Here is a 25,361-nt window from a genome sequence, read left to right on the forward strand (position 1 = left end):
ATAATGGCTAAACTGTGTTTTTTTTCTTAGACTTAACCAAGTAGTTTTGGTACTTAAATCCAACCAAACAAGAACTGAACAAGAAAACCTAAAATTAAAAAAAAAACTTATGATTCATGCCACCTCTCTCCCCAGCTGTGTGGAATTGTTTCTCCACTTCCTCAGTGAAGAAAATGCCAAGATTGGGATTTTTACCCTGCACAGCAAAAGAAATTTTCTTCCTGCTGAGCTCGGATGACCTGATAGTGTCACAGATGTATTGACGTCATAGTTGCGTTTTTTTAATACAGGTGCAACAGTTCACACTCATTTTCGAAGTGCCTCATCACACCTCTTGTCTCAGTGCTGTGCGCTGACCTCGGATCAGCATTCAGGAGTTAAGATGTTCCTAATTACCTTCAGGTTGTCTGGATTAGTTTCAGCCCATCGTCAAGTAATTTTATTTTCTCAGTTTTTTTCTTTTCTTCTTTGAATTGTTCGCTCTGGCCTTCTGCAAAATGGGATTCATGTAACTTCATAAAACCTCACACCAGTATGCGGTGTTAAGAATCAACACTAAGTGGGGCTATGAGTGTGAGCAAGTGAGAGCTTTTATCATTACAGACAATTATCTTCCCCAAAGTAAATGTATTGTCATCCACAGTTGGAAGCTGGCAGCAGTCTTGTTTTATTCCTGATGTAGATTTCATGGCTCACAACAAATTCTTTGACTTGCAGTTAGCTTTGCCTTTTCAGTGTTTGCGTTTGCTCATCCAGGGGCTCATCAGTCTTCTTAACAATTCTGTTTTCCCCTTCTTTCAGTTATCCATCGGCGGCACTTTTGTTTAAAAGGTGAAAATGTGGCACTGCAATTTCCTTCAGTGTTTTTTGTTTTGTTTTGTTTTTTTCAGAAAACCAAAGCCTTGAAAGACACTTGAATCATTTATGCTAGTATCTTTGTTGAAGGTATCATCTCCATTTATTCTCTTTATTCTGACCCACTTCCTTTAGTGCAGCCTTATTGTCTTTACTTTTCCTTTCACTACTGTTCTCAGGTTGAAATTACTTCTAACTGCGGTTCTCACTTCAGTTCTATTGTTTAGTTTTATAAGAATGAAGAGATAAAGTGCTGCAGAGAGGATGCAGGCAGTCTAACAAGGTGTAACCGAAAATTAAAACTCAGAGTTTACCTGACAAACTGATAAAGATTAATCTTTACATGAATATTTTTCTGCAGTGCTGTGGTGGTCAGACTGCTTGACTAATGCTGAAGACATTTGCAAGGAAGATACACACTTCTCTTAGCAACATCTCATTAATTAAATTTGAAAGGATCCCACTTTCTATTCTGACTCCAACTAGAAACAGTGGCATGACATCAAATTAATGCAATGTTGTGTGTTTTATATGTGATCAATCAACTTTCTCTGAGTAGCTATATAAAAATATATTTTTCATGTGTTCATTATGGAAGCTCAGTTGTGTTCTTGATAAATAATCATCACTTATACAAAATTCACTTCATCATCAGTGTGCATCTTCTTGATTATTGCACTGTTCATGGCTTCCGTCATCTCTTCATCTCACTCTGAATCTTTTGCATTTGCTAAAGATGTAAAATATTTATTTCCTCAACACACAGTTTCATACGTTCAGTAGTAATAATAAAAGGCTGCCTGGGTAAGTGCAATGTGTGTGCGTTTGTGAGGGTGCTTATGAATTATATCAACACTACTGTGCATGAGTGGGAGTGACTGATTGTAGCGGGTAAATGCAAGTGGCAGGCCAGCGTATCACTGCTTACATCTAGTGGTAGGCAGGCTAACTGCAGACTGACCTAATGGAAGACATTAGTAATATAGCTTCACAGTTTCACACACATTTAAACACTGTTTAAGAGAAATATGATGCAAAAAAAAATTTGTAGCAGTTTTTTTTCAAGTACTGCAGGAACTAACGCTGGTCAGTTACTGATCCCTAAACAATATAAATGATCCCTGAATAAATTAAAAAAAAAATTGTATTAGAATATACAGAATATTTTTTATTTCGTTTTTGAATATTTAAGTGATTAAATAAATCCATCAATAAACTTCTGGCATAATTACAGCTGAATATTTGACCACTCTTCTTGGTAGAACTGGTAGAGTTAATTCAAACTGGTTGATTTCTTGGCAAAAACCCCGCTTTTAAGCACAGACCATAAATTTTAGGTAGGGTTGAGAATCAGCACTATGGAACGGCCATTCCAGAAGTGTAACGTCATCCTGCTTGATGGATTTGAAAACCAGTTTTGGATCACTGTCCTGTTGGAACAGCTAATTATGTCTAAGTTTCAAGCATCTAGCTGTTAATTTGCAGTAAAGCTGAAGAATTTGGAGATCGTCCTCCTTCTTCATTATTCCATCCACTTTGTGGAATGTATCAAGATTACTGACAGCAAAAAAAAAAAAAGTCTCAGAGCACGCTACCACCATGCTTGTCTAACCTTAAATCCTCCATAGATATGTCTTGTTTTTTATTTGGTTTGTCCATGTGGGCAGCTGGAAATCAAGCTTGAAGGTATAGAATTTGTAGCTGGGACATCTTTCTTGGTTGGCATGCTCTCGGTCCATAGTGATGTACAGAAAAACCTGCTTCACTGAGGACAGTGACGCTGGATTTCCAGCAGTTTCCAGTTCATGACAGACTTGAGCCTTGGTGGTTGCTGGGCTGTTCCTGAACATCCTAACCAACTTAATTTGAGGTTTTAGAGGGCAATTAGTTTTTTACACAGGGTCATGTAAGTTTGGATTTTTCCCTCCTTAATAATAAACACCTTCATTAGAAACTGCATTTTGTGTTTTCTTTGTGTAATATTTAAATTTGTTTGATGAGCTGAAACACTAATTTTAAGCATTACTATTAGTTTCACTGACCAAAAATTCTTAAATTTTCTATATTTGAGGAATATTTTAGCTGTAGATTAGTGTATTATATGTAAATATATGAAAAACACTGCTTAAGAGCTTAATTAGTTTTCCTGTTAATTTGGATTAAGACCAGACTGGTGTTGGTTTCTTTTTTCTTGAAAGTTAAGTTCTTTTCGCTCTCCTCCCCACAAACAAATAATGAAACACATGTTACGGTGGTTACGCCCCCTTTGGGAGTGCATTGTTAATAACTTTATTGCAAAAATACAGGTTCCCTCTTTCCCCGAGCAACACCACCCCAGAACTGACACATAAAGTCTACACACACCCACAAATAACCATCTTTGTCAGTTAGCTTCCCACCCTCCTCTAACGCAAACACACACTTTCATCCTTTAGTTTACATTCATTCGCTCTTTCTCCCTCTTGCTCTCTGCGTCCTCGTTGCTCTCTTTTTGCATTCCATTGGTTGAAACATAGCAGTAGATGCAGAACAACAAAGTTCACCAGCAGCAATAAACATGAGCTCTTCTCTTCCTCCTCTCCATGTCTCTGCCAGAGTCCATGAGAGCACCCGTGAGGGGTGGGCGTGTCTGCCTCCTGACTGTCTCCAGTAAAGGACTGTGAGGGAAGGTTGATTTGCATAGCGGACTCATGCGCTACAATTGGCTACATTCTCCCACATCCAAAAAAACAACAACAAAAAAAATCCAAAAACACAAAAAAAACGAAGAAAAAAACAAAAATACAACCACAAAATCTGAACCTAAATGGAAAAATAAATTCTTACTTTAACTCTCTGAGTTAGGTGCCATCCTTTGGTTTAGTTACAACGTTCATTCAACATCAGTAAATTCTTAAAGAACATTACATTGGCCTTTTGTTTAATAAGGACTTTGTTAGTTTATACGATATTTAACAGAATAAAGCATATAATAAAAGTACTCTACACACGTCAGAATGCTACCCAATAAAGGGAAGAGTGAATTAAGTCGTAATAACTGTTCATACAACTGAGGAATGGTTGACATCTCTGATAGCTCACTGGCTGAAAATATACCTCTAATACATATCTATCATATAAAGCATGTTCATATTAGACATGTCACTGTCTTAGGTTGAAGATGAGCATTTTTCTGAACACATCTGAGGTCTCAAAACCAGTTTCAGTGGGAGGAGGGAGGGGAATAATAAAGTGTGAATTCATAAGTGTCACTGAAGTTCACCTGAGGCCTTGGAGTGAAAACAAACGGCATCGACTTCTCTCCAGCTGCTCCACGTTCAAATAGCCTTCAGAAAGTGCACTTCTGCCGAGTCACCTTGCAAAGTGCACTTGAGTCATCTGTTTTCATTGTTAAAAGCCTAAGAGAAGGGTTTCCTAACCTACATTCTCTCATTCCTTCTAGACTTTCCTCCGCTGCTGGCCTATTTCTGGTGCTACTGTTTCCTGTTTGGAACAAAGAAAGCAAGCGAGAATATAAGAGAGCAAGAAAAGAGGAGCAGAAAGAAAAGAAGAGGGAAAGAAGCAGAGAAAAAAGGAAGCGCTTTTCTTGTTCAAGCTCCCGGTAGAAACGGGAGAGCTGTCATTAGGTCGGCGAGCGGTTTGGGGGCAGAAACTCCAGCTAGACACTTGTGAAGTGCACTCCACTCCTATTTGAAATGCAGACATGAGGAAGTATCACTTTAAGTTTATCAATATTTGTTAATTATCATTATCAACATTCCATAAGGTCTTATTAATTAACATACAGGTTTCATATGTGAGTTTTCTGTACACGACTTAGTTATTAGAGAGTTCAGTCTCGGCAGATTAACTGTGCGCACACACAGGAAGAAAAACAAACCCAAAAACAAAAAGAGAAAAAAATATGGCTGTCCATCTGAAACAGACCTAGTTCAGCTACGTGTGCGTCCAACAAGAAATGCCCGTGAAGAGAGAGGAAGAGGCGTGGCTACTTGGTTAGAGTCCCCCCCTGAGCTAAAGGTCCTGTGGGTTGGAGGGCGAGTCTACAGAGAGCTCTAGTCCTAGTTGGATGCGGCTGGTGAGCGACTGCTAAAAGCAGCAAGCTCACCTGGAAACCCTCTGAAAACCCCAGGGGGAGACGAGAAACAGTCCCGGAAAGCAGGGGGAAAGGTTGAGGTTGTAGTTGGGGGTCAGAGTGACTGCATAGACAGAATAGTAGGGGGAGGAGGAAGGGAGGAAGGCAAGAAGGGGCTAAAGCAGGGTGCTGCAGGCGCTGAGGGAGGCTCTACGTCAGTGCAGATGTGCATGTGTGCGTGCATGTGTTTGCGTGTGCATGTCGTCTGAAGGAGGAGGAGGAGGAACAGGATAGGAGCTGAGTCGATCCTCCTGAGCCGATTCCAGGTCCGTCAAGGTGAAGCGGTTGTGGACCCACGTGGACGGGTTGCGGTAAGATATTAGTGAAGCACTGAAGGACCATGGTCTGAGGAAAGCTTGACCCCCGTCAGACACAGCCAGAAACTCCCTGAACTGTCCGACAGCTCCTGGACATGAAGATAAAAGGTCAGATTAGTAAGAAGGTGCACGTCAAACATGACAGATGTGGTCATTCACAGGAATATGCACACATGCTTCGATTTTACACATGTATCTTCAATCATGGGATTTACAGAGTGTAAAAGACACAAACTGTCACACACTGATGCTTTAAACACAGTTTTCAAAGATCTCAAGAATTATTTCCCCAAGCTCTACTTAAACTTGTCCCATACAATCTGATAAACTATAGCTGTACAGCATCCCAGGGGAAATCCCTGTGGGACACCTTAAAAATACTACGCTATCTTTTCTTTTTGTACATCGATACAAAAGCAGAATCTTATATATCTATATATATATATAAGATCTATATCAAACAATGCAGGATGCAGTGACACCTCTTTTTAAGATGTCATTAACAGATATTTGACTGTTGATAAATAAAAATTTAAAAAACCTGTGGTGATAGAGGCTAAAATTTCAGAACAGCCATGCTACTTCTTTATAATCAGCATTTATTTGCTTCTTTGGCCCAAATGGGGAGATTAAATTATAAACTGTGAGTATGGATGCAGAATTTCCCAATCAGTGCATCACCCTCAGCTTCATATAATCTAAATAGTAAAATCTGTTAAATTCCACATTTGATTCTTTTTATATGGAACATTTAAAAACTGGTCATTCTTCACTGTGTATACATGCATATTCTAAACAGTGCACGGTTTATTTAGGATCTTTTGTATCTAGCATATCCTGGTTTCTGAAAACAGCATATAGCACTGTTTATGCATAAAACTGAGGCAGTCTAAAGACCTGCACATGTGAATGAAGCGCAATGCAAGACAGCCAAGAGCATTTGGCAAGTAAAAGCATAGTGCTGGGAGGCAGGTTACGCATAATTTCACCTTGAATTTAAAACAGAAAAGATCAAAAGGACCAACGTGCATGCTTGTTGATCCTTTTTTTCCCTTGCTTGTTTATTATAAGCTAATAACAGCTCAGATGCATAACTTTTCCTATAACATACAACCAACCATAAGACATAAAGAAATTGTATGTTAAAAACTACACATATATTCCAATATTTAATGCATGTATATTTTTAGATTAAGAAGTTGAAGAAAACCTGATTACTCAATTGCTGACTTTTTTAAACCAATTGTTTTAAGCCATGATTTAGTGAGAATTTTGAATGCACTGCTAATTAATTACTAGAAATTATCATTTCTTCTTATGTTTTTCTCTGCTAAGAGAGACCATTGGTGTGTGACATGTACAGCAGCTTGTAAAAATACTTTGGATCGATGCGCATTAGCTTCAGCTCCCACAGCGAGGTGTTATTTTTGCACTGTGAAGCTGAAGTGTAAAAACCTGAAACGACACTTCTGCCTGTCAAACTATTCACCACAATTTGAGTTTAAAAACTAATATGATGCAAACAGAGCCGACACATCTGCAGATATGTCGTGTGTAATACTGACGTAACAGAAAACCTAACAGGCTGAAATGTTTTTGCTTCGGGGGCCTTTTTAAGACATCCCTCTTGTTTTCAGCTTTTTTCCTTATAGAGAGTGGGAAGGTGTCTTTTTTTAACCTCTAAATCAAGGTATCAGTGTTTACTTTTCAGAATTTCAAATTTCCTTCTGTGAATTTTAGATGAACTGGACACATGACAGATTTGCAGGCCAAATTTCTTTTAAAATCACCTTTGGGTCTTCACATTTTTTGCAAATCAGTGAGGATTCCCTGGTTTTAGATATATGGATATGCAGCCTACTTTTGTGCCAGATGAGCCCAATTTGCCAGGAGGCGAATATTCACGAGAAAAATAATAAAAAAAAAAAGAGGAGAAGACTTTTACTTTGCTCTAAAACAAACTTATCTGGCACATAAAGTAGCCAGCCAAAAATCCACTCTTGATGCAGGCGAAACACACAGTGCAACATCATATGAGCCAGCGCGGTGTTTACCTGTGAAGCAGTGGAGGGAGGTGGTGATGAGAAGGTGTTGGTGATGAGGAGGATGAAGGAGATGATAGTGGTGGAATAGCAACAGGGACTCAGAAGAGAGGAAGTAAGCAAGGAGAGGCACTGACATCAGCCTGCTTCACCTTTGAGAGAGACAGAGGACAGAAGAGGAAGAGAAGAAGAGAGCGGGAGGACAGATTGCAAGTAGAATAGCAGGACAAAAGGAAGAAACAAGACAAACAGCGGGGGGGAGGGAGGGGGGAAGAAGAGCACAGGGAAAAGCAATGTGACCGCAAGACATCAGGCAGGTGCAGTTTAACAGCATAGCCGCAAGGAGGCAGCAGAGCCCAAGTAGTCACACTCACAAAGCTGCGGGTTGCAGTCAGGCGGCTGCGGCGCGAGGTCACTACTGTGCCGCTCAGGCTGCGTCCAATTCTCCTCAGGTTTTCCCCATCATCAGGCTCCACCCCAAAATCCCGCAACATCATTGGCTGCAGAGGGAGAAAATGTCTGTCAGACGCTGGAAAATGGATCCAACTGATGACCCATGAACAGTTTCTGCAAAGGACTATGTAGGTGTTGCCTTGTTGAGGTAGGTGGGGGTGCTGGTGCAGTCCGCCCCGTACGCACTCCTCTCCATGTCTGCGTTGGGGGTCTTGGAGCGAGCCTGCCCTCCCACCCTGGATATGAGCCTCTCCGATGGGCTGCAGCCTGGGAACACACAGATGGTGAAAATATGAACAGAGCGTGGTCTGCAAATTATGTCAGACTGACAGCTTACATTTCCTGTGTCGTTCATGAATTCATTAATAAGTAACTTAAACAAACTTTGCTTATGATTTGACAAATGTTTACATACAGTATATATCAGGCGTGTCAAACAGAAGGCCACAAGGGCCAGAATCATCCCGGAAAAGACTCAAATCTGACCCAGTGGATGGCTTTGAGAAGGAGGTAATACATTTTGGACTATATTTTCAGAAATTTTGCAACTTTTCCCACTAAAGCAGACCTCCCACATGGCCATTTATACTACACCAATGTAAATAAGTAATAGATAATCAGTTACAATCATAGAAATTTCTGTTTTTTTTGGGTTTTTTTTTACAATGGATCCACGATAAAAACGAATAAAAAGAAATGTTCTGTGAATGAACAACCTTATAATTACAGCACAGTCTGGGCAATGAGCTACATTTTATTCATTTTAAACATTTATTTCTTACAATTTATGCCCAAAAAGTTATGCAGATTTCTTTCATTTGCTACGGCAGCATTTTTTTTATCATGTAAAAGACAGTTGAAATTGCACGTCTTCTTTTTTTTAAAATTGACATATTTAAGAGATTAAATGTGTAATTAAACTTTTTACACTGGCTAAAAGGGGAGTTTCACTGGTTTGTCCTATTTAGGATCAAAGTGGGAGATACAGTGTGGTGCCCACAATGTAAAATAAGTTTCACATCCTTGGTATATATTTAATGAGCCAGCGCGATGTTTACCTGCGAAGCAGTAAACAGACCGAGACCGAGGCCTTCACTGAAACTCCAAAGTTTTTTTTAAAGCATTTCTTTAATGTCTCTAAAATTTTACATTTAACACAGAGAGAAGTGACCCTATAGAAAAATCAATATAAAAGTGGAAAGCAGTAACATCTGCTGCAGTAGCCTGTTTACTGCAGTACTCTTTACTGTGTCTCAGTTCCATACTACATACTGATATGCACAGTATATAACATGAGGTAATCTCAACAATATACTGTTGTGCATGTTGGAAATTAACAGCTACCACTGCTAATTACAGTAAACAGACCAAAAAAAATACTGAAATTGTTAAATTGTCCCCATGTATAAACCAGTGTAAAATCCTCATTTTCAGTTCACAAAGTTCTGTTGATCGTACATATAATTTTGTAGCGGTTTTATACTTGAGGACATAAATTAAAAATGTGCTTATAGTTGGACTACAGCTGAATAAAAAAATCTATGGAGCATTTTAGCTTGCTTCAAAAAGTGAGCCTACAAGCAAAAAGAGTTTTCTATGTTGTAAATAAAAGACATGCGGTCACATTCCTTGTAGTCTCCACCATTTAGTTGTTTCCTGTGTTATTATTGTTTTCACATGTGCCTCGCTGTGGTTCTACATTTCCCTCCTTTCTGTCTTTGTATTTAGTGTTTTTCACCACTTTGCCAATTTTCTTAATCCATAAAACTTGCAGAGATTGTCAAAAATCTATCACAAATTTCTAAGATCTTAAGAGTCCATGTATGACATCCTTAATTCCTTTCTTTATCGTACATCAAAAGGCCCAAACACACTCACTACATGTATTGAATCAGCCATACAATATGAAAGCAATAAAACGTGGTCAAAAATGTGAACTTAAGTTCAAATCAAATATCAGAATGGACAAAAATACAAATCTCTTTAAATATGAGATGTTTCTGGTGCCAGACAGGCTGGTCTGAGTATTTCAGAAACTGCTGATCTACTGGGAATTTTCCCACACAACCATCTGATGGCTACTTCCAGCAAGCACAGAGCTCAGATCATCTCGAACTGGTTTATTCAAATGCCCTACACAGTCACCAAATCTCAATCCAACAGAGGCCTTTGGGATGTGGTGGAACAGGAGATTTGCATCGTGAATATAATTTAAGTTGATAGTGAAAATTAATAATTTAGTCATTACGCCACAACGGTATGTCATATTCTGAGCACAATTAATTTCACTGAATGGTGGGTTTAAATGTTCCAATAGTTACAGATTGTGTTATGGTGGCTATGTGTGTCTGTGTGTGTGTACCTGTCTTTCCAGCCAGCAGACTGGCCTGGTAAAGGGAATCAAGCTCAGAAAACTCAGCCTCTTTGCGGTCACAGCAGGGATTACTGTGTCGCCCTGGGGCATGCTGGGAGCTGTAGTGACCTGGAGAGGACTGGCAACTGTAGCTGTAGTTTTGACTGGATGCCTGCGGCCTGATGGGAATGCAGCGGTCTGGGGGTGTCTCGTACGGTGTCACCACTGCGTCGGGGCGGTCCAAACTCCAGGAGGACCAATGACGTGTCTCTGAAGCAGCTTCTTCCCTCGGCCAATGCTGAGCAGTGCCCGCGGGGGAATGGGGCCGCGGTGGTTGCCAGAGCGGCGTGAGAGGTTTCCTTTGCCCGGAGGCTTCCAGAGGGGAAGACAGGGGTGGATTAGAGGTCGGAGGGGGAGGAGGTGGGGGAGGCTGTGCGTGAGTGGGTTCAAGGTGTGCGGTGTGTGTGACTTGTGTATCCCAGAGACGCAGAGGAAGCGAGGGCAGAGAGATGGCTAAGTGCTTCCCCAGTGGTCTGACACTCACCCCCCCTGCCTGCAGCAACTCACACAGCCTCACCCCTGTCCCCTCCCTCCCATCCTCCTCCTCCTCCCCTCTCCTGCCCGCGCATCCATCCTCCTCCTCCCCTTGGCTGGAAGGTGCGCAAGGGTGAGCGATGCTGAGGGTGAGCGGGGGTCGAGGGGGAGGGGGGCGATAGGGCGGAGGGGGCGGGTTCTGGCCTTGGCCCAGAGCAGCATCCCTGTTGGGCGTTGCCTGGTCCTCTTCCTCCTCCTGATTGGGCGTCAGCAGTACTTGGACCGGGCCAGGCTGTTCACTGGAGGACACAAAAGAGGGAGCGCGTCAGTCAGCCGGCAGCAGGACAGAAAAACAAAGCTGCTCTGACGTCAGGTGAGTTACTGCATCGAGGGAAGGTCACGACAGCACATCAGGTAAACAAACACACACACACACACAAGCTCACTTACATACCGGACAAACAGCCTTGTGCAAGCATCGCTTCGTGTATGAGATTTCACAGCCATGCTGTTTATGAATCAGGCACAAGCTCAGGTGCACTGACTAACTGATGACAAACTTAAGTGTCTGATTTGAGCATTTCCATCTTACACAGAATGTAATCAGATTTCCACTACTCTGCACTGGTGCAGTATATCAGCACTGAAAACAATCTATGACATAGACTAATTCAGTCTCATATCCTTTTATTGATTTGCATATATTGATAAATGAGGGATATGATATATGTTGAACATTAGTGGATTTTCTCAGAGACATGAGACACTATTAATGTTTGTGCGTGTGTGTGCTTGTATGTGTGAATAGAAAGTCTGTACATTTCTGTGTAGTGTGCACAGACACACGTGTGTCTATGTGAGCGCCCACCCCCGTCCCCCACTTTAACTTTCCTGTCTCTTTTCAGCGTTAGTAATTACCCAGCAGGCTTTGCAGCACTGAGCTATAAATCAGAGGCTTATGTTGATCAATAGAGGAGAGGAGGAAGGTAATAAAAGAGGCAGAACACTGAGAGCTTTGCCTCCACCTCCTCTTTTCCCTCAGTCTCGCTGTTAACAGTTTGGATTTACAATTTATTATTTTAGAAAAAAAAAAGTTTTACTCCAGTTTAAGTTCAGTTTTAATGAAACACAGACTAAAATCAATATTAACATGGCTTAGTTTGCACATTCAATCAGTCTCTGGTCTGTGCTGGTTCTTCAGAGTGGAGCAGCAAAACTAATTACAAGATCTAACAAAAGAATATTTGAGGTTTTAGGAGTTTAATGACCGCCCTTTAAGGCACATTTGAGATTATACATCTAATTTCCTGACTCAGTAAGAATCTAAGATCCTGAGAAAAGACCAGAACTTCACAATAAAGCTCACTATATTCATTCTTTTTTTCTAGGACATTCTGTACATTTTTTGCACTTGCATATTTTTAAAATCTAAAGACATTCAGGTTACTATAAACAAATTAACAAACAAATGCAGTGAGTTTTCCTAGGAAAACAGTTGGGATGATTAATTGGCAAAAAATCTGCAGGTCAATAACCAAACTGACCTTTTCAACTAACTTTCAGTTCTATTCTTTTAATGTTTTCATCATTAAGCCTCGTGTCTCTTGCATGTGTTGCATCCAATTGGGAATTTTTAAAACTATGTGTGTTTGGCTATCAAAAGTCATCAGTGCATCTCAGATTCTTAATACTTTGATTTCTGAATATTAAAACTGATGAAACTGATGTTAAAACTCACTTTCCCCTCCTTACGCAACAAAACTAACACATCAGTAGGAAAGCAGACTGAATTTTTGTAACAGACAAACATAGAAGCAGAGAGCACGGAAACAAAGCGCGGCACAGGATCTGTGACTGCAGTCGCGTGGCAGCACACAGGACAGAAACACAGTGATGGACTGCAGCTTTGCAGTGCACAGAAGGACAGATCAGCAGCACACAAAGAGCAGAGGGAAGCCTTGGCAGCACAAAGCTACAAAGAGCAGCACAACAACAATGAAGGGAAGCAGTGAAGCACAGAAAAGCCGAGAGAAACTCTCTCTCCCTCTCCCTCTTTTTCTTCTTGATGGCAACACAGAGAACAGCAAAGCAGCTTTTTACTGCATTGCAACAAACACACAAACACAAAGCGGATAATAAGTTGCTGTATATAGTCAAGGGTGTGTGTTTTAGAAAACGTACACATTCAGACACACACACACACACACACATACACAGAGCTGGATGTGAGAGTGCAGTGCTGGGTTAGTGGGTTACAAAATCAAGCTTTCTGGGATTTTGTCCAGCCAGAGCTGAAGACGCACACATGAGGGTGTTGAGGCGTTTCTACACAGCCAGCACCCAGAGGACACACACAGCGGAGTCCTGAGGTGGGTTTGAGGACAGCTTGAGCTTGGACAAACACGAAGTGAGGGAGGAAGGGGAGGGAAGTGAGGGGTTTTGAGGTGATTTTGAGACAGGCACCGCTGTGGATACATAAGGGTTGACAGTGGTGGTACCTGCGTGGGCCCTGTGGGCGGGCGCTTCCTGTCTCCCGTTCCATTTCCTGTTCCTGCCTGCGTTTGATTGGGGCCCCAGTGCTCCTCATGCACGCAGCTACAGCCAATCCGCTATGAGCGTTAGCCTCATGCAGGGGTCTGAGCACAGCTGAGGATGTTAACAACAGAGCAGGAGATAAAAAGGAGAATAAGACAGAAAGATATAACGACAGAGTGGAAGCGAGAGAAAGTTTGAGGAACGGAACAAGAAAGGAGACACGAGGAGGGATGAGAGTAAACGATTATAATACAAAAGGAGAGAGAAAAGAGAAGCAGAGCAGAAGGAGTGTTTGTGAGGGGGCCAGCATGCATTACACTCTGCTGCTGTAAATCAATGTGTGAGTATTTTACATAAGTAAAGAGTTGCAAAGTGGGATGTCCTCAAAACCTAACCTAACTTCAATCCCCAATCATTTTGGTGAGAAATATCCAATCACTTAGAAGCTTACAATTCAGGTTTTTGCAGCAATAACAACAAGTTTTTACTATTGTGTTCAGAAGAAACTGGATCCAACACTCAACAGCTGCGATCAGTGGCTTTTAGATAAATGTAGAAACCATAGTGCTGTGTTTCCTCCAAATTTACTGCAAATTTCTTCAGTGCCACAGCTACTGCTGCTGGTACCGAGGGTCACAGATGTCATAGCATTTTGGCATTTAGTGCCTATTCCAAAGCCAAACTGACAGAAAATGCTCTAAATAAAGCAAAAATCTCACCTGACTTAAATTTGACTGCTCCCTGTTTCAAGGCAGTCTACTTGTCAGACTCTTAGCTGCCTCAAAAGCTGGTCTTTACTTAAATCACTCTGTGGAGGTCTCATTCTGACCACTTGCATGTGCCCATAATGTTCCTTACACTACCTACCCTCACTACTATGCTCGCCTGATTTAAATCCTTGCAGCCCCTTCACCAAAATGAAACCCAGACAGAAGGTGCAGAAGGAGACAACCCTTTAGGGAAGATTAACAAATTGCACCACATAAACCTGTTAAATCTTTAAAACTGAGATTGTGAAACCATGAAAGAGATAAAAAAAGCGAATGAAAAGTTATAGATGCATGAAAGAAAACAGACCCCCGCTCCGTTTAATGCACTCAGATGTTTTGCTTCTTAAGTCTTCCTTTGTTTGGTATGACAGCCAGTTTATGCAGGCTCACTGTCAAGTCAAAGTTTGTGCCTCTTCTCTGCCTGGGCTACATTGTTTACCCTGATCCTGTGATTTCAACTTGCACAAAACTGGCAGTTATTTTTTCTCTGAGGACACCCTCTTGTTTTCAAGCTGACAGACACTGGCAATATCATAAGAGGAAACAATAGGAAGATTTCATAGCAGGGACCCAGCATCTTTTCCCACTTAGCAACTCTGATGTAATCACATTAATATACTAACTTGTACTGTTGGTGACTCAAAAATTGAACATTAGATAAATGAGTTGAAACTGGGGCTGCGTTCATGAAGCCACACACACCAGACAAGGGAATAAACTACAAAGATATTTCTAAGACCAAGGTTTTTTTTAGTGTGCACTCTCAGTGGTGCTAGTTGGTTACAAAGAATGCACAAGTGGACAACAAAAGAGCAGCCATCATCCGTTTTGGCTTGAGTTTATAGACTTCAGATTGATAGAGGCAGAAGAAAGGAAGGCGGATGGCAGCTCTGTTGTTGCTGTTGGCTGTAACCTCTGAAACACTGAGGCAGATTGTTTGAAGTATGCCCGAATCCATCGATACGGGTGTGGGAACCCAAATTCTGTTACACAATAGCACTGATAGTGATGCCATCTGTTCGTTCACAACTCGTCCTTTCACTTCATCAAGGTTGAATGTGCACACAGGTGAGTGTCAGGTACATGAGACTAAACACAGTGAAGCAAACACAGTAGGGCAGACAGGACACAACATAATAATCCCTGATGTAGATTTAGTTAGTTCTGAGTAGGAGGGGAAAACCTGAACACCTGCGGTTTATATAAAACTCTCACTTACACACACCTAAACACGTCTTCACAATAAAACATGACAGAAAAATATCTTTTGTGGATGAACTGATCAAATATTCATGAAAAAGTCACACACACAGGAATATGGACACATACTTTGGGAACACCATGTGTTCCCAAAGTCGATCTAAAGTCAAGCCTGAAGTCACACAGACCGTGCCCAAGTCTTTAATTTGAATGTTGAGTCGAGACAAGATGTGAACATAATTCTTTCACTGCTATTTATAAAGCTGGTAGCTGATTTGCAGCTGAGGTTGTTTTAGGTATAACTACTTAAACAGCATGAATGACTTTGTAAGTGGTGCCCGACACGAGCTTATTTGTTTTTAATTGCATAAACAACATTTAAGATGTTGATTTTGTGTGTGAGCGTGTTAACATTTGCTAAATAAAGCTAAATAAAGAGGCTGAAAGTATGAGAAAACAAAACATTTGACTCAAGGAGCATGCTAAAGGAAAAAGTAACTGATGTCATCTGCTTTCAGCAGAAGTTATACTATTTCCATTAACACCAAAATGCCTAATTGACATTGCTATCCACAGAGCTGCATTGCTGTTGTGGCTAAAAAGCATGTGCAAAATATAATACTCAGACCTGATTAAAGGAACAACTGAAAGTTTTTGTGATTCTGTGTATAACAGGTAAAAATGCATGTCTGGCTAATTTCCAGTTTAATGCGGTCTCCCTGTGAAGCACTGCACCAGCACTGGGTGCTACTAGTATGGAAGTCCCATTCTGACAAGCTGCACATCTGCAGTGTGTGCTGGATCCCAGTTCAGTTTAATTCAATCTCATTTCTATAGCCACAGATCACAACAACAATTGCCTGAATGAACTTTATATTGTAAGATAAAGACCCTGTAAAAATATAGAGAAAACCCCAACAATCAGATAACCCCCTATGATCAAACACTTGGCAAAAGTAGGACAGAAGACCTCCCTTTTAACAGGAAGAAACCTCCGGCAGAACCAGGAGCAGAGAAGAAAAGCCATATGATGCGACTGCTTTGGGGTAAGGGGAGGGGGGAAAAGGGTGAAGGATGCCTAGGCTGCATCACCTGATCCACTATAAGCTTTATCAATAAAGTGGATTTCCAGGAAGCAATCTTAAAACCGAAGAGGTGCAAGCAAAAGCTCAGAAATGCACAAGGAAGCAACCTTAAAGTGAAAGTTAGCTGTACTTTTACCCACGAAATGAAACTCATAAGATTTAGAATTTAATTTTGCATGATTCTTTTTTTTTTTTTGGCAGAAGAAATTGAAGCTTTCAAAGAAAACCGGGCATACACGCGGAGAACGTGCACGCCAAAGTTAGAATCCAGAACCCTCTTGCTGTGAGGGAATAATAACTAAACCAGGTGGAATTATAAAACTTTGTGATCCCACTTCATATGAGTCAGGCACCACAGTCTTCTGCTCTCCCCATGAAGCAACTCTGAGAGTCTAATATTAGAACCTCACGTCCTGGTACATACCCAAATTTTGAAGTCCATATGCACAGTTTATTATAGACATTTAAAGTCTCAGAGGGCATCAGTTGAGTAATTATCCCAGAGCCGATACCGATTCTCCAGAGACGGAGAAGAAATCACAGAACGTTTTGTTACAGGCCACATAGCAATACTCATAAACTAACTGTAAAATTAATGGAATGACCCTTAAAGTGTGACTCGAGTCAAAGAAAGACACAATCTAAAGCTCACACCATAACACACAGATACCCACATCATTATAGACCACACAAGAACGAAAAAGGTAGAGAAACACATTTTTGGAAGCAGAGGAATACACACACTGTAAACTCTGGAGGATAGCCAGGATATCGGAGCACTGAACTTGGATTGTGCTTGTGATTCTAAATAGGAATCACCCAGAAAGAGTTTCCTGCTCTGTGCCGGTCAGTGAACGCCCCACAGGAGTTTCCATTTTTGTAAAAACTAATCTGACAGGAATTTGTGCTCTGCTCTGTTCAGCTACACTGAACACAGCTGGAACTGCTAGATCCACACACACAAACACACACAAACACACACGTCCTCTGAAATAAAACACACTGAACTAACTGACGGATGAAAAAAAAAAAAACATCAGAGAGAGACAGATGGAGAGACAGACCAACAGATGGGAACGAGGACAAAGACGAGGTCAGACAGACACATGGACGTACAAGTCACTGTGACTGTTAATCTAGACACAGGTGACCTCAAAACTGCACCAGGCAAGATTTTAGCATAAATATACATGTTATCAGCATAAAGCATAACATTTTAATACCAAAGATATATCCACCTTTTCTTTTTTGGAAGCACAAATTGAGACATGGAAGTGTCTAGATGGGCCTTTGCTATGCGGGTTTCTGCTTGGCGCAGCTTTAAATGCAATTTTGAGGGGTAAAGGTTTAAACACATTAAATTTACATAAATGGTTTCTTACTCATCAGCTGTTGTATAAGTAAATCAGTGTTGATGCGGGCAGTGAAATATCAGGAAAGATCAATTAAACATAGGCAAATGAAGCCCAAATTGCATTCCGCTGGAAGTATTTCATAAGCATATAACTCCCATACATATTCACTACCAACTTCCAGCTGCTGATTTTCTATGTTTCCATATTTCATCCATACCCTGGTGTTGGAGCTGGTCCAGGTCCATGAACTTGCTGGGTTTGGGATTAAATCCCATGGCTGCCTCCCGCTCCGCCTCCCTTCGCTTCTGCTGCTCCTGCAGGCGGGCTCTCCTCACTACCTCCTCCTGAAGCTCGTCTAGCTCACTACGCCCTGGGCCTGAAAACACACACACACACACACACACGAGAAATATGGGGAATGAAAATATTCATCAATTTAAATGCATGTTGAAGAAATTAAGCAAAAACACACACCTGCATTAGTGCCACCACTCCAAGTAGGTGGGGGCAGCTCCTGCAGGATGGCACTGCTGCTCTTGGACTTAGGCACTGAACGCCATGAAGGACCTGACATCAGCACCCGTTTTTGTTGCCCCACCTCCCTGTAAACAAAGGAAAAGGGTAAACGAAAGGCATAAATGTTGATAATGCAAACAAACTAATCTGTATCTGTAAGTTTCCTACCTGTCGGGGCTGCTGCTGTTCCTCTCGCTGCTCTCGTAGCCACTCTCCATCCTCTGAATCAGACGTGGCTGGTGCTCCACCCCTCTCAGAGGTGGAGGGGCAGGGGGACCCATCGTCCGCCCACTGCCCAGAGACCTGGGCTGCCCAACCAGCCCAAACCCCGCCTCCAACTCCCCAACTTCTCTGGCTTCTACTTCTTGCAATCCGAGCAGTGGAGCAGGTCCCTCTAAAGGGAGTGAGTCCTGAGGCCCTGGAGGGAGAGGCGGGCCAGGCACAGTGTTATAGCCCACAGAGGAGCCTCTCTGTCGGGTGAAGATGCTGTCGATGTTCAGCGCTTCTCTCCTGGGCCTCCAAGTTGGCCTGTAGCGGCCTCCAGAAGAACTAGAGAGCAAAGAACAAGGATTCAATGCTGAACATGTCTACTGACTGAAAAAAATTAGTCTTCTGGTAAAAATTATTTAAAAACTGCAAAAGAAAGTAAAATTTTCTGCAGAATGTCTACTTTTGTTTATGATTCATTCTTTTACTTAAAAGTACAACACGTATAATTTTTCTTGTGTTAAATCCCAATTTCACATTGCACAAGAGATGAGAGCGAACAGTGGTTGTCAGGCCACTGATTGGTCTTTAGGCCTCTATGATTGTCACAGTTTCTCATGACGTTAGTTGCCGTGTGTCTGCAGAACAGTAATACCTTTATTTATGTGCCCATAATTTAGGACATGTTTTAGAGAAGATCCAAAGTGACATCTTTTCATAATATGGAGTACACTAATCACTAACATAACAAAATGACCACCTTGCATTACTTTATCAGCAAATTTTACAAAATAAGCACTGCCAGATTCAAGCGGTCTAGCTAAGCTACAACTAACTTACTTACTGTAGCTTTCTTGCTAGCTTACATTACTGCAGGCAAATTCAAATCTCAGTGAAAATGCGACTTGGCTAGCTTGACAAATTACCTGCTAATGTGATCCGTGATACTAACTTGTCTATAATGTTTTGTTTTCATGCAACAATAAATCTTGCAAAGGTGTATAACTGAAAATGTTTCTTCAAAGAACTAGCCCAGAGTGATGCAAGGCAGGGCCAGTTAGTCAGCTAGCCGTAACTCAGCTAAACAGTCTGGTGATCGATCTCAAGAGTGAGGTTACAGACTTTGATTGAGAAGCCAAAGCAATCTAACCAAGCACAAGTCTGTATGATATCAACCTTATCTTAACAAACGCACATTTTACTCATATTGTCACTACTGGAAAAATTGAATAGAAACAGCAACATTTCTGATTGGTGGAGGTCGCTGTTACCAAGAAAATCTGATTTCAGTCAAGAGTGAAGGACTGTAACATGTTGCTAATGAGGCTATACTTTGTTACATACACATCACAAAATACAAAATATATTCCAACCTTTTGTTATACACCAGTATGATAATGAAACCTATTAAATTCAAGAAGGTTGAAAGTCCTTTGTTGTGGAAACTAGATTTACAAAGGGTTGCTGGATGAGAAGTTCCTTTACCTTTAAACGTAATTATGTAAATAGTCTTGCACTTTTAGCCTTTTTTTAGTCGTTTTATCCAAATCAAATCTTTTTATGGTCACGACTCACCTCACAACTGTTTGGCTTGTTTCAGAACTGAAAACTCGTTATATAAGGAAATCTCCACTGACATTTCACAAATGCCATTTCAGAAATAAATTGAAAATTCACTTCCAAAACTCTTAAAAAAGTGGGCATTCACAGCCTTTGAGCATGTGCCCCACAATAGGATGCTAGCTACAGTTCACTTAACAGCCACGATTCTTGTGATATTGTGCATTTTATTTTCTTTAAGCTGTGTTGTGTTATTATCTCAAACTTTCACTTAAAGATCAGAAGGAACAGACTGCTGTGTGTCTCACAGTGTGCAGAGCTGTTTAACTATGAACTCAAAGCGAGGAATCTGAGATTTTTCCTCATCTGGATTTTTTTCTAACAGGCTGAAGGGCAGCGTGTTAACTTTTCAATTCAATCTGGGGTACAGTGTTGAAATATATATATATATATATATATATATATATATATATATATATATATATATATATATATATATACACATTATAGTTATATTGAATGAGTAGCCTAACAACATGAAAATAAGCTCCATATCTAATAAGCACTTCTACTTTTTCCCCTGAAGAGATGTGAGTATTTACGTGTGATTTGAAGAAGGCATTACCGTGAAATATTTTCATCTTGCTTTCACCTAATTCTACAGCCGATGTGTACGAGTGCTGCAGTACCTGGACTTGCTCTCACTGCTAGTGCTCTCATCCTCCCAGTGGGGACCCCCAATCCCCCCCTCGCAGCCCCCAACTCCGGAAGAAGAGGAGGACGACAGAGGACGGGAGGAAGAGGAAGAGGTCGTCAGAGGCCTGCGGGAGGAGAGGAGGAAGACAGCCGTCTCCTTGTACTCCTGCAGCGGAGGAGAGGGAGGGCGCGGAGGACCCTCCACTGCTGACTCTGAACACGGGAGAAAAGGAAGAGAAAATAAATCCAATACCATTTTTATTTATCCCACAGGGGGCAATTATGCAGGCAGCAGTGCAAATAAATGTGAGAGTAACCATTAACGAGGCGCATAACCTGAAGACTCTGCAGAACCCATTTCCCTTCACCGAAACTTGAAAACGCATAACTGTTTGCTCTTAACTATATCAACAATGATACTTTCTGCATCTCCCTGAAAACACTTGAGTATTTGCTGTTATTTTTTAAACCATTAGGGTTTCTTGACTGAAGGTGCAACTGCATTTTTTTTAAGGGGAAGAACATTTGGACCAGCAGCATTACCTCCAGCGTCAGCACCAAGCGGCGGTGTGCCAGTGTCGTAATTACAGACCACTGTGGTCTGGGATTCACTGGAGAGGTGGCTGCCTGTAGACTGGTGGAGGGATCGGCTGCGAGAACCTCGGTGACTCGAGCTGTCTGTCGAAGAGTCCGTGCGAGTATCGCTGGATATGGATGGCTCCCGACCTGTGGGAGAAAAGAGAAAGAGAGGTGACCTTTTAGGTAATCCTGTATGCGCATATGTTTCCACTTAAAGGCATGATAATACTATAGCACAGGCTCTGCAGTATGCAGAGGCAGATTATAGGGTTGAAGGTCAGAGCTTTAAAGCTATAACCCCGCATGTTCTCAAATAATAAAGACAGATCAACCCGATCTGATATTTAGCAGAGTGTATCATCTTTGCTGTACCAGAGTCTTCACTGTCGTAACCAGCCTTGCTGCTGCAGTGCTGGAGCTCCAGCTGCGGGTTGGAGCTGGTACAGGGGTTTGGGCTCTCCTGCAGTATCACCGGCGTCCCACGGGGGTCAGCGTAGAGCAGCAGCAGGGGCTGATAGTGGCCTTTGATACAGCGAGACACTACGTCCTTCCACTTAGGGCCGATCTAGAGATGCAGAGCACACACACAAAAATATATATTTATATAAGCACACACACATAAAAAGGAAGTATAACTATCTGTTTTAGGATATAACGCTACTCATATTCCTCTAAAAGTAGAAGGTCAAATACACTTGGTGCTGCTGTGTCTTCATTGATATCATATTATCTCAGTCAATAATCTAATATGACCCTCATTGTGAACTATGATTGATAGCCTAGGACAGGTACATGCACACAAGTTCGTTCTCTTATTTCTGCTGAGTATTCATGAGGATTTTTTTAGCCTTTAAGAAAAGGACTCACACTTAAATTACATACATAATATGAACACAGTTCTTGCACTGAGATTTAAGCGCATAGATCTAAACAAAGACAGGGATTAAACCTTAAACACATAATCAATCTAAAGCTGCCTCTACTGCAAAAGACCTGACTGTGCAGCACTTAAACTAACATACAGCACAGCTCCTGTCATTTCTGCTCTCACAGGCACAAGTGAAGATGCAGCAGATGCTCCTCGTGTTGCAGCGTGCAGACTCGGGACTCAAACTACGTCTCACCTCTTTGACGTGGGCGTCGTCGAAGTACATCCACTTGCGTATCTTGGTCTGGAAGAAGAAGGTGGAGTAGTGCTTGCCATAGTAGCACACCATGCCCACCAAGTAGAGCTCCGCCTGGCGAGCCCTCTCCTCTGTCACACGGTAGAACAACTACCGAGAGAGAGAGAGAGATAAGAGGGAGGGGGAGGAGACAAGAAGGGAGGGGGGCATGCAGGGGAGAGGTGTGCGGTATAGGAGAGAGAGAGAGAGGGAGAGAGAGAGACAGAAGAGTTAGTTAATGTGAATACAAGCACATTTTTGCTCACCTAGTATATGCTGTATGCAGTAATTCTTCACTCTCCTCACTTTCCTCTGCTTGCGAAGCGCACACAAACCTACAGTGCTGCATACACGCTGCAGTTTTTCAAGCGGAAATGATGCACGGCTCTCACACTCATCTCTTAGTAAGGTCACTTGCTCCAGATGATACTGCTAGTAACATGCACAGACAAAGGCAGTGTATTGATAGCCATATGTATAATTCTAGCCACTGTGCTTTGATGAACCATATATCTCCATGATTCAACATAATAAGCTAGAATAAATCTAGTCCTGCAACCAGCAAATGCTTTCATTATTTATTATTTTGAAATCTTTAAAGAATCAGAAAATACATCTTAACAAGTTTGCACAACCGCAACTCTTTTGTCCAGCCAGCAGCCCATAAATCTGCAGATAAACAACGAAGATCTGTATTAATTCCTTTTAAATTTAACAGCTGATTTACAGTTAACTGAATATAAAGTTTGGTTTACTGCAGCAGCAGCACTACAGTTATCTAATCTGAGGAGAAACGGGACATAAAAGTGTAAAAAAGGGGGATGGGTAAGATACAGAAAAACAGCAAGTGAAAGTAACTGTGGAGGGAAATGCACACACTTTTAATAGCTAAACACAATTTGGAAAATTCAATAGATAACACCTCAGATTTTCTTATTCAACAGCTTGTTTTTTTTCCCCTCACAGCTGCAGGATGAAAACAAGAGACAGAGCAGCAGGCGGAGACAGAAGATAGAGGGAAAAACTTGAGTCACTGTAACACATATTCATATTCACTAATCCATTATTCATGGATATCACTTCGGAATGCGGCTGGAGATGTAACAGGGGCATTAAAATGCATCAACATTACTCAGTCATGACGCCGACTATCAGAGGTCGAACACGTGTGTGTGTGTGTGCGCGTGTGTGTGAGAGAGGTGTAAAAGCTGTAGCTGTAAATGGAGAAGTAGCGTTCTGAGCTCTTTATAAGAAAATTGAAAGTCTGGAAGATTACGTCGTATCTGCACAGAATTTGTTTTTTTAACATGCTGAACTTGCACATTATTGCAAGTTATTGTGTATTTGTTTACACACACACACTGAAAATACATATACATCCATGCATGCGCTTGTGTCGGGCAGTTTGCATGTGATAATGTGCTGAAAAATAATTTATGCATGTGCTTACATCTAGCAGAAAGCAGTTTGCTGTAGATCAAATTACAAATTACTACTCTTGGTCCGGAAATCTAGGACTCTACTGTATTCTGATTTTTCACACCCTGGACCTTATTCACTTTTATAACAACTCTCCAAAAGGTATGAGATATGCATAAATATTTTGTTTTATTGTAAAAACTAGGACTAGTAGACTGTGATGCATTTTCTCTTAAACAAAAGAGAGAAACCAATTTCAGTGTATGATTGTCAGGCTTGCGCTCTGGAGCATTGCCACTAATCTACCATGAACCCTTACTTGAAAGGACAGAAAACCAAAAAACTCCAGCACTCCTGCAAAACATTAGCATGCAAAAACACTCGGTATGCCAGTATGCATGCACTGTTAGCAAGAGATTACAATTATTTGGCTCTAAGCTTTTAAAAACATGCAAATTTTGCCTGTTGGTGGCACTACAGTAAAAGTGAGTTTTGTTTTTTGTTTTTTAATTGAAATCAGTTTGAGACAACCCAGCAAAAAAAAAAAAGGTTGAATTTACTGGTCCTTGAAATGACATCCCTTTATATCTACATTTGACTGAACCTTGAAAGGAGACCTCTTCTTCCTGTGAGACGACTCTATAAACCCCTGCAGCACTGTGCAACCAGAGTATCTGGGAACAATAGGCTTTGACTGTCCAGAGTGCAGTACAAATAAGCTCTGCAAGCAAACATTTTTAAGAAATCCCATCCAGCACTAGTTTTTGCATTTGTTTTGTTTTATTTGTTAATAATGTGTTGCTGTGTAATTGCAAACCTTTCACACCCAAATACAATGCAAATAAGATAAGATATGCATACGTTTGCATTTTTGAACAGTAAAGTGTCATGCAGATGTCAACTAAACTTTTTAAATTGCAACAAATTTAATCTTAGACGTTTCCATTGTTCTGCAAAAAAAACAACAAATTTTCACCTTCACTTCAATAAAATTCAAGTATTTATGAGTATTTTTACCGACCCTGACTGGTTTTGAAATTAGACTTGAAAAGGCCCAGGGGCGTCTGGTGCTTGCTGGGAGTTAACAGCCCTTCTGATTCACATATACACACTGCACACAAAGCTATTTTCGCCACAGAATATTAGGGAAATTACATCTGTGTATTTATGTCAGTTTGGGCTCAGCTGCTTGGATAGAAACACACGATATACGCTAATTTTGTTCAAAGGAGTGTATAATGTGCGGTCGCTTACATCTCCCAGACGCAAGCAGGTTCCCAGGCTGTGTATGACATCCTCTGCTAGGTCAGAGTGGTCTGAATCCCACACCAGCCCGATGGACACAATCTCCGGTGAGTTCATCAGCACCCGGCGGATACGCAATACCTCCCCACAGTTACTCTGTGAGAGCGAAAAGGACGAGAGGAGGTTAACAAACAAAACAAAAAAAGAGTGCGTGATTAAACAGCTTTATTCATCATGTGTGATGAGGCTACAGAGTGTGCACATCACTAAAGCCATCCCTATTTGGCAGTAATGAAGACGCACACACACGGAAAACCTGAACAGTAGGAGCGTGAGGGACAG

The 25,361-nt window shown here is 41.3% G+C and overlaps 1 protein-coding gene across 2 annotated transcripts in view; it reads right to left on the minus strand.

The window, feature by feature from the left end:
* Positions 1-3,112: 3,112 nt before the first annotated feature.
* Positions 3,113-25,361, minus strand: part of usp54b (ubiquitin specific peptidase 54b) — a 56,529-nt gene continuing 34,280 nt past the window's right edge. Inside the window, exons 8-20 of one of the 2 annotated variants that reach the window (XM_085416760.1) lie at positions 25,029-25,175; positions 22,317-22,466; positions 21,565-21,757; positions 21,157-21,339; positions 20,607-20,826; positions 18,319-18,699; positions 18,109-18,236; positions 17,852-18,010; positions 13,188-13,335; positions 10,165-10,988; positions 7,942-8,069; positions 7,724-7,849; positions 3,113-5,396 (exon numbers count right to left, since the gene is read on the minus strand). In XM_085416760.1, the coding sequence (XP_085272886.1) occupies positions 5,310-5,396; positions 7,724-7,849; positions 7,942-8,069; positions 10,165-10,988; positions 13,188-13,335; positions 17,852-18,010; positions 18,109-18,236; positions 18,319-18,699; positions 20,607-20,826; positions 21,157-21,339; positions 21,565-21,757; positions 22,317-22,466; positions 25,029-25,175 (2,874 nt within the window). In that variant the 3' untranslated portion in view covers positions 3,113-5,309. Of the gene's footprint in view, positions 5,397-7,723; positions 7,850-7,941; positions 8,070-10,164; positions 10,989-13,187; positions 13,336-17,851; positions 18,011-18,108; positions 18,237-18,318; positions 18,700-20,606; positions 20,827-21,156; positions 21,340-21,564; positions 21,758-22,316; positions 22,467-25,028; positions 25,176-25,361 lie in introns of those variants that run through there. The other variant, XM_085416759.1, reaches the window with a different exon arrangement.

This window comes from Rhamphochromis longiceps, linkage group LG8 (genome assembly GCF_057381845.1).
Source record: "Rhamphochromis longiceps isolate RC_006_pf linkage group LG8, R_longiceps_female_GT1.1, whole genome shotgun sequence".
NCBI lineage: Eukaryota > Metazoa > Chordata > Actinopteri > Cichliformes > Cichlidae > Rhamphochromis > Rhamphochromis longiceps.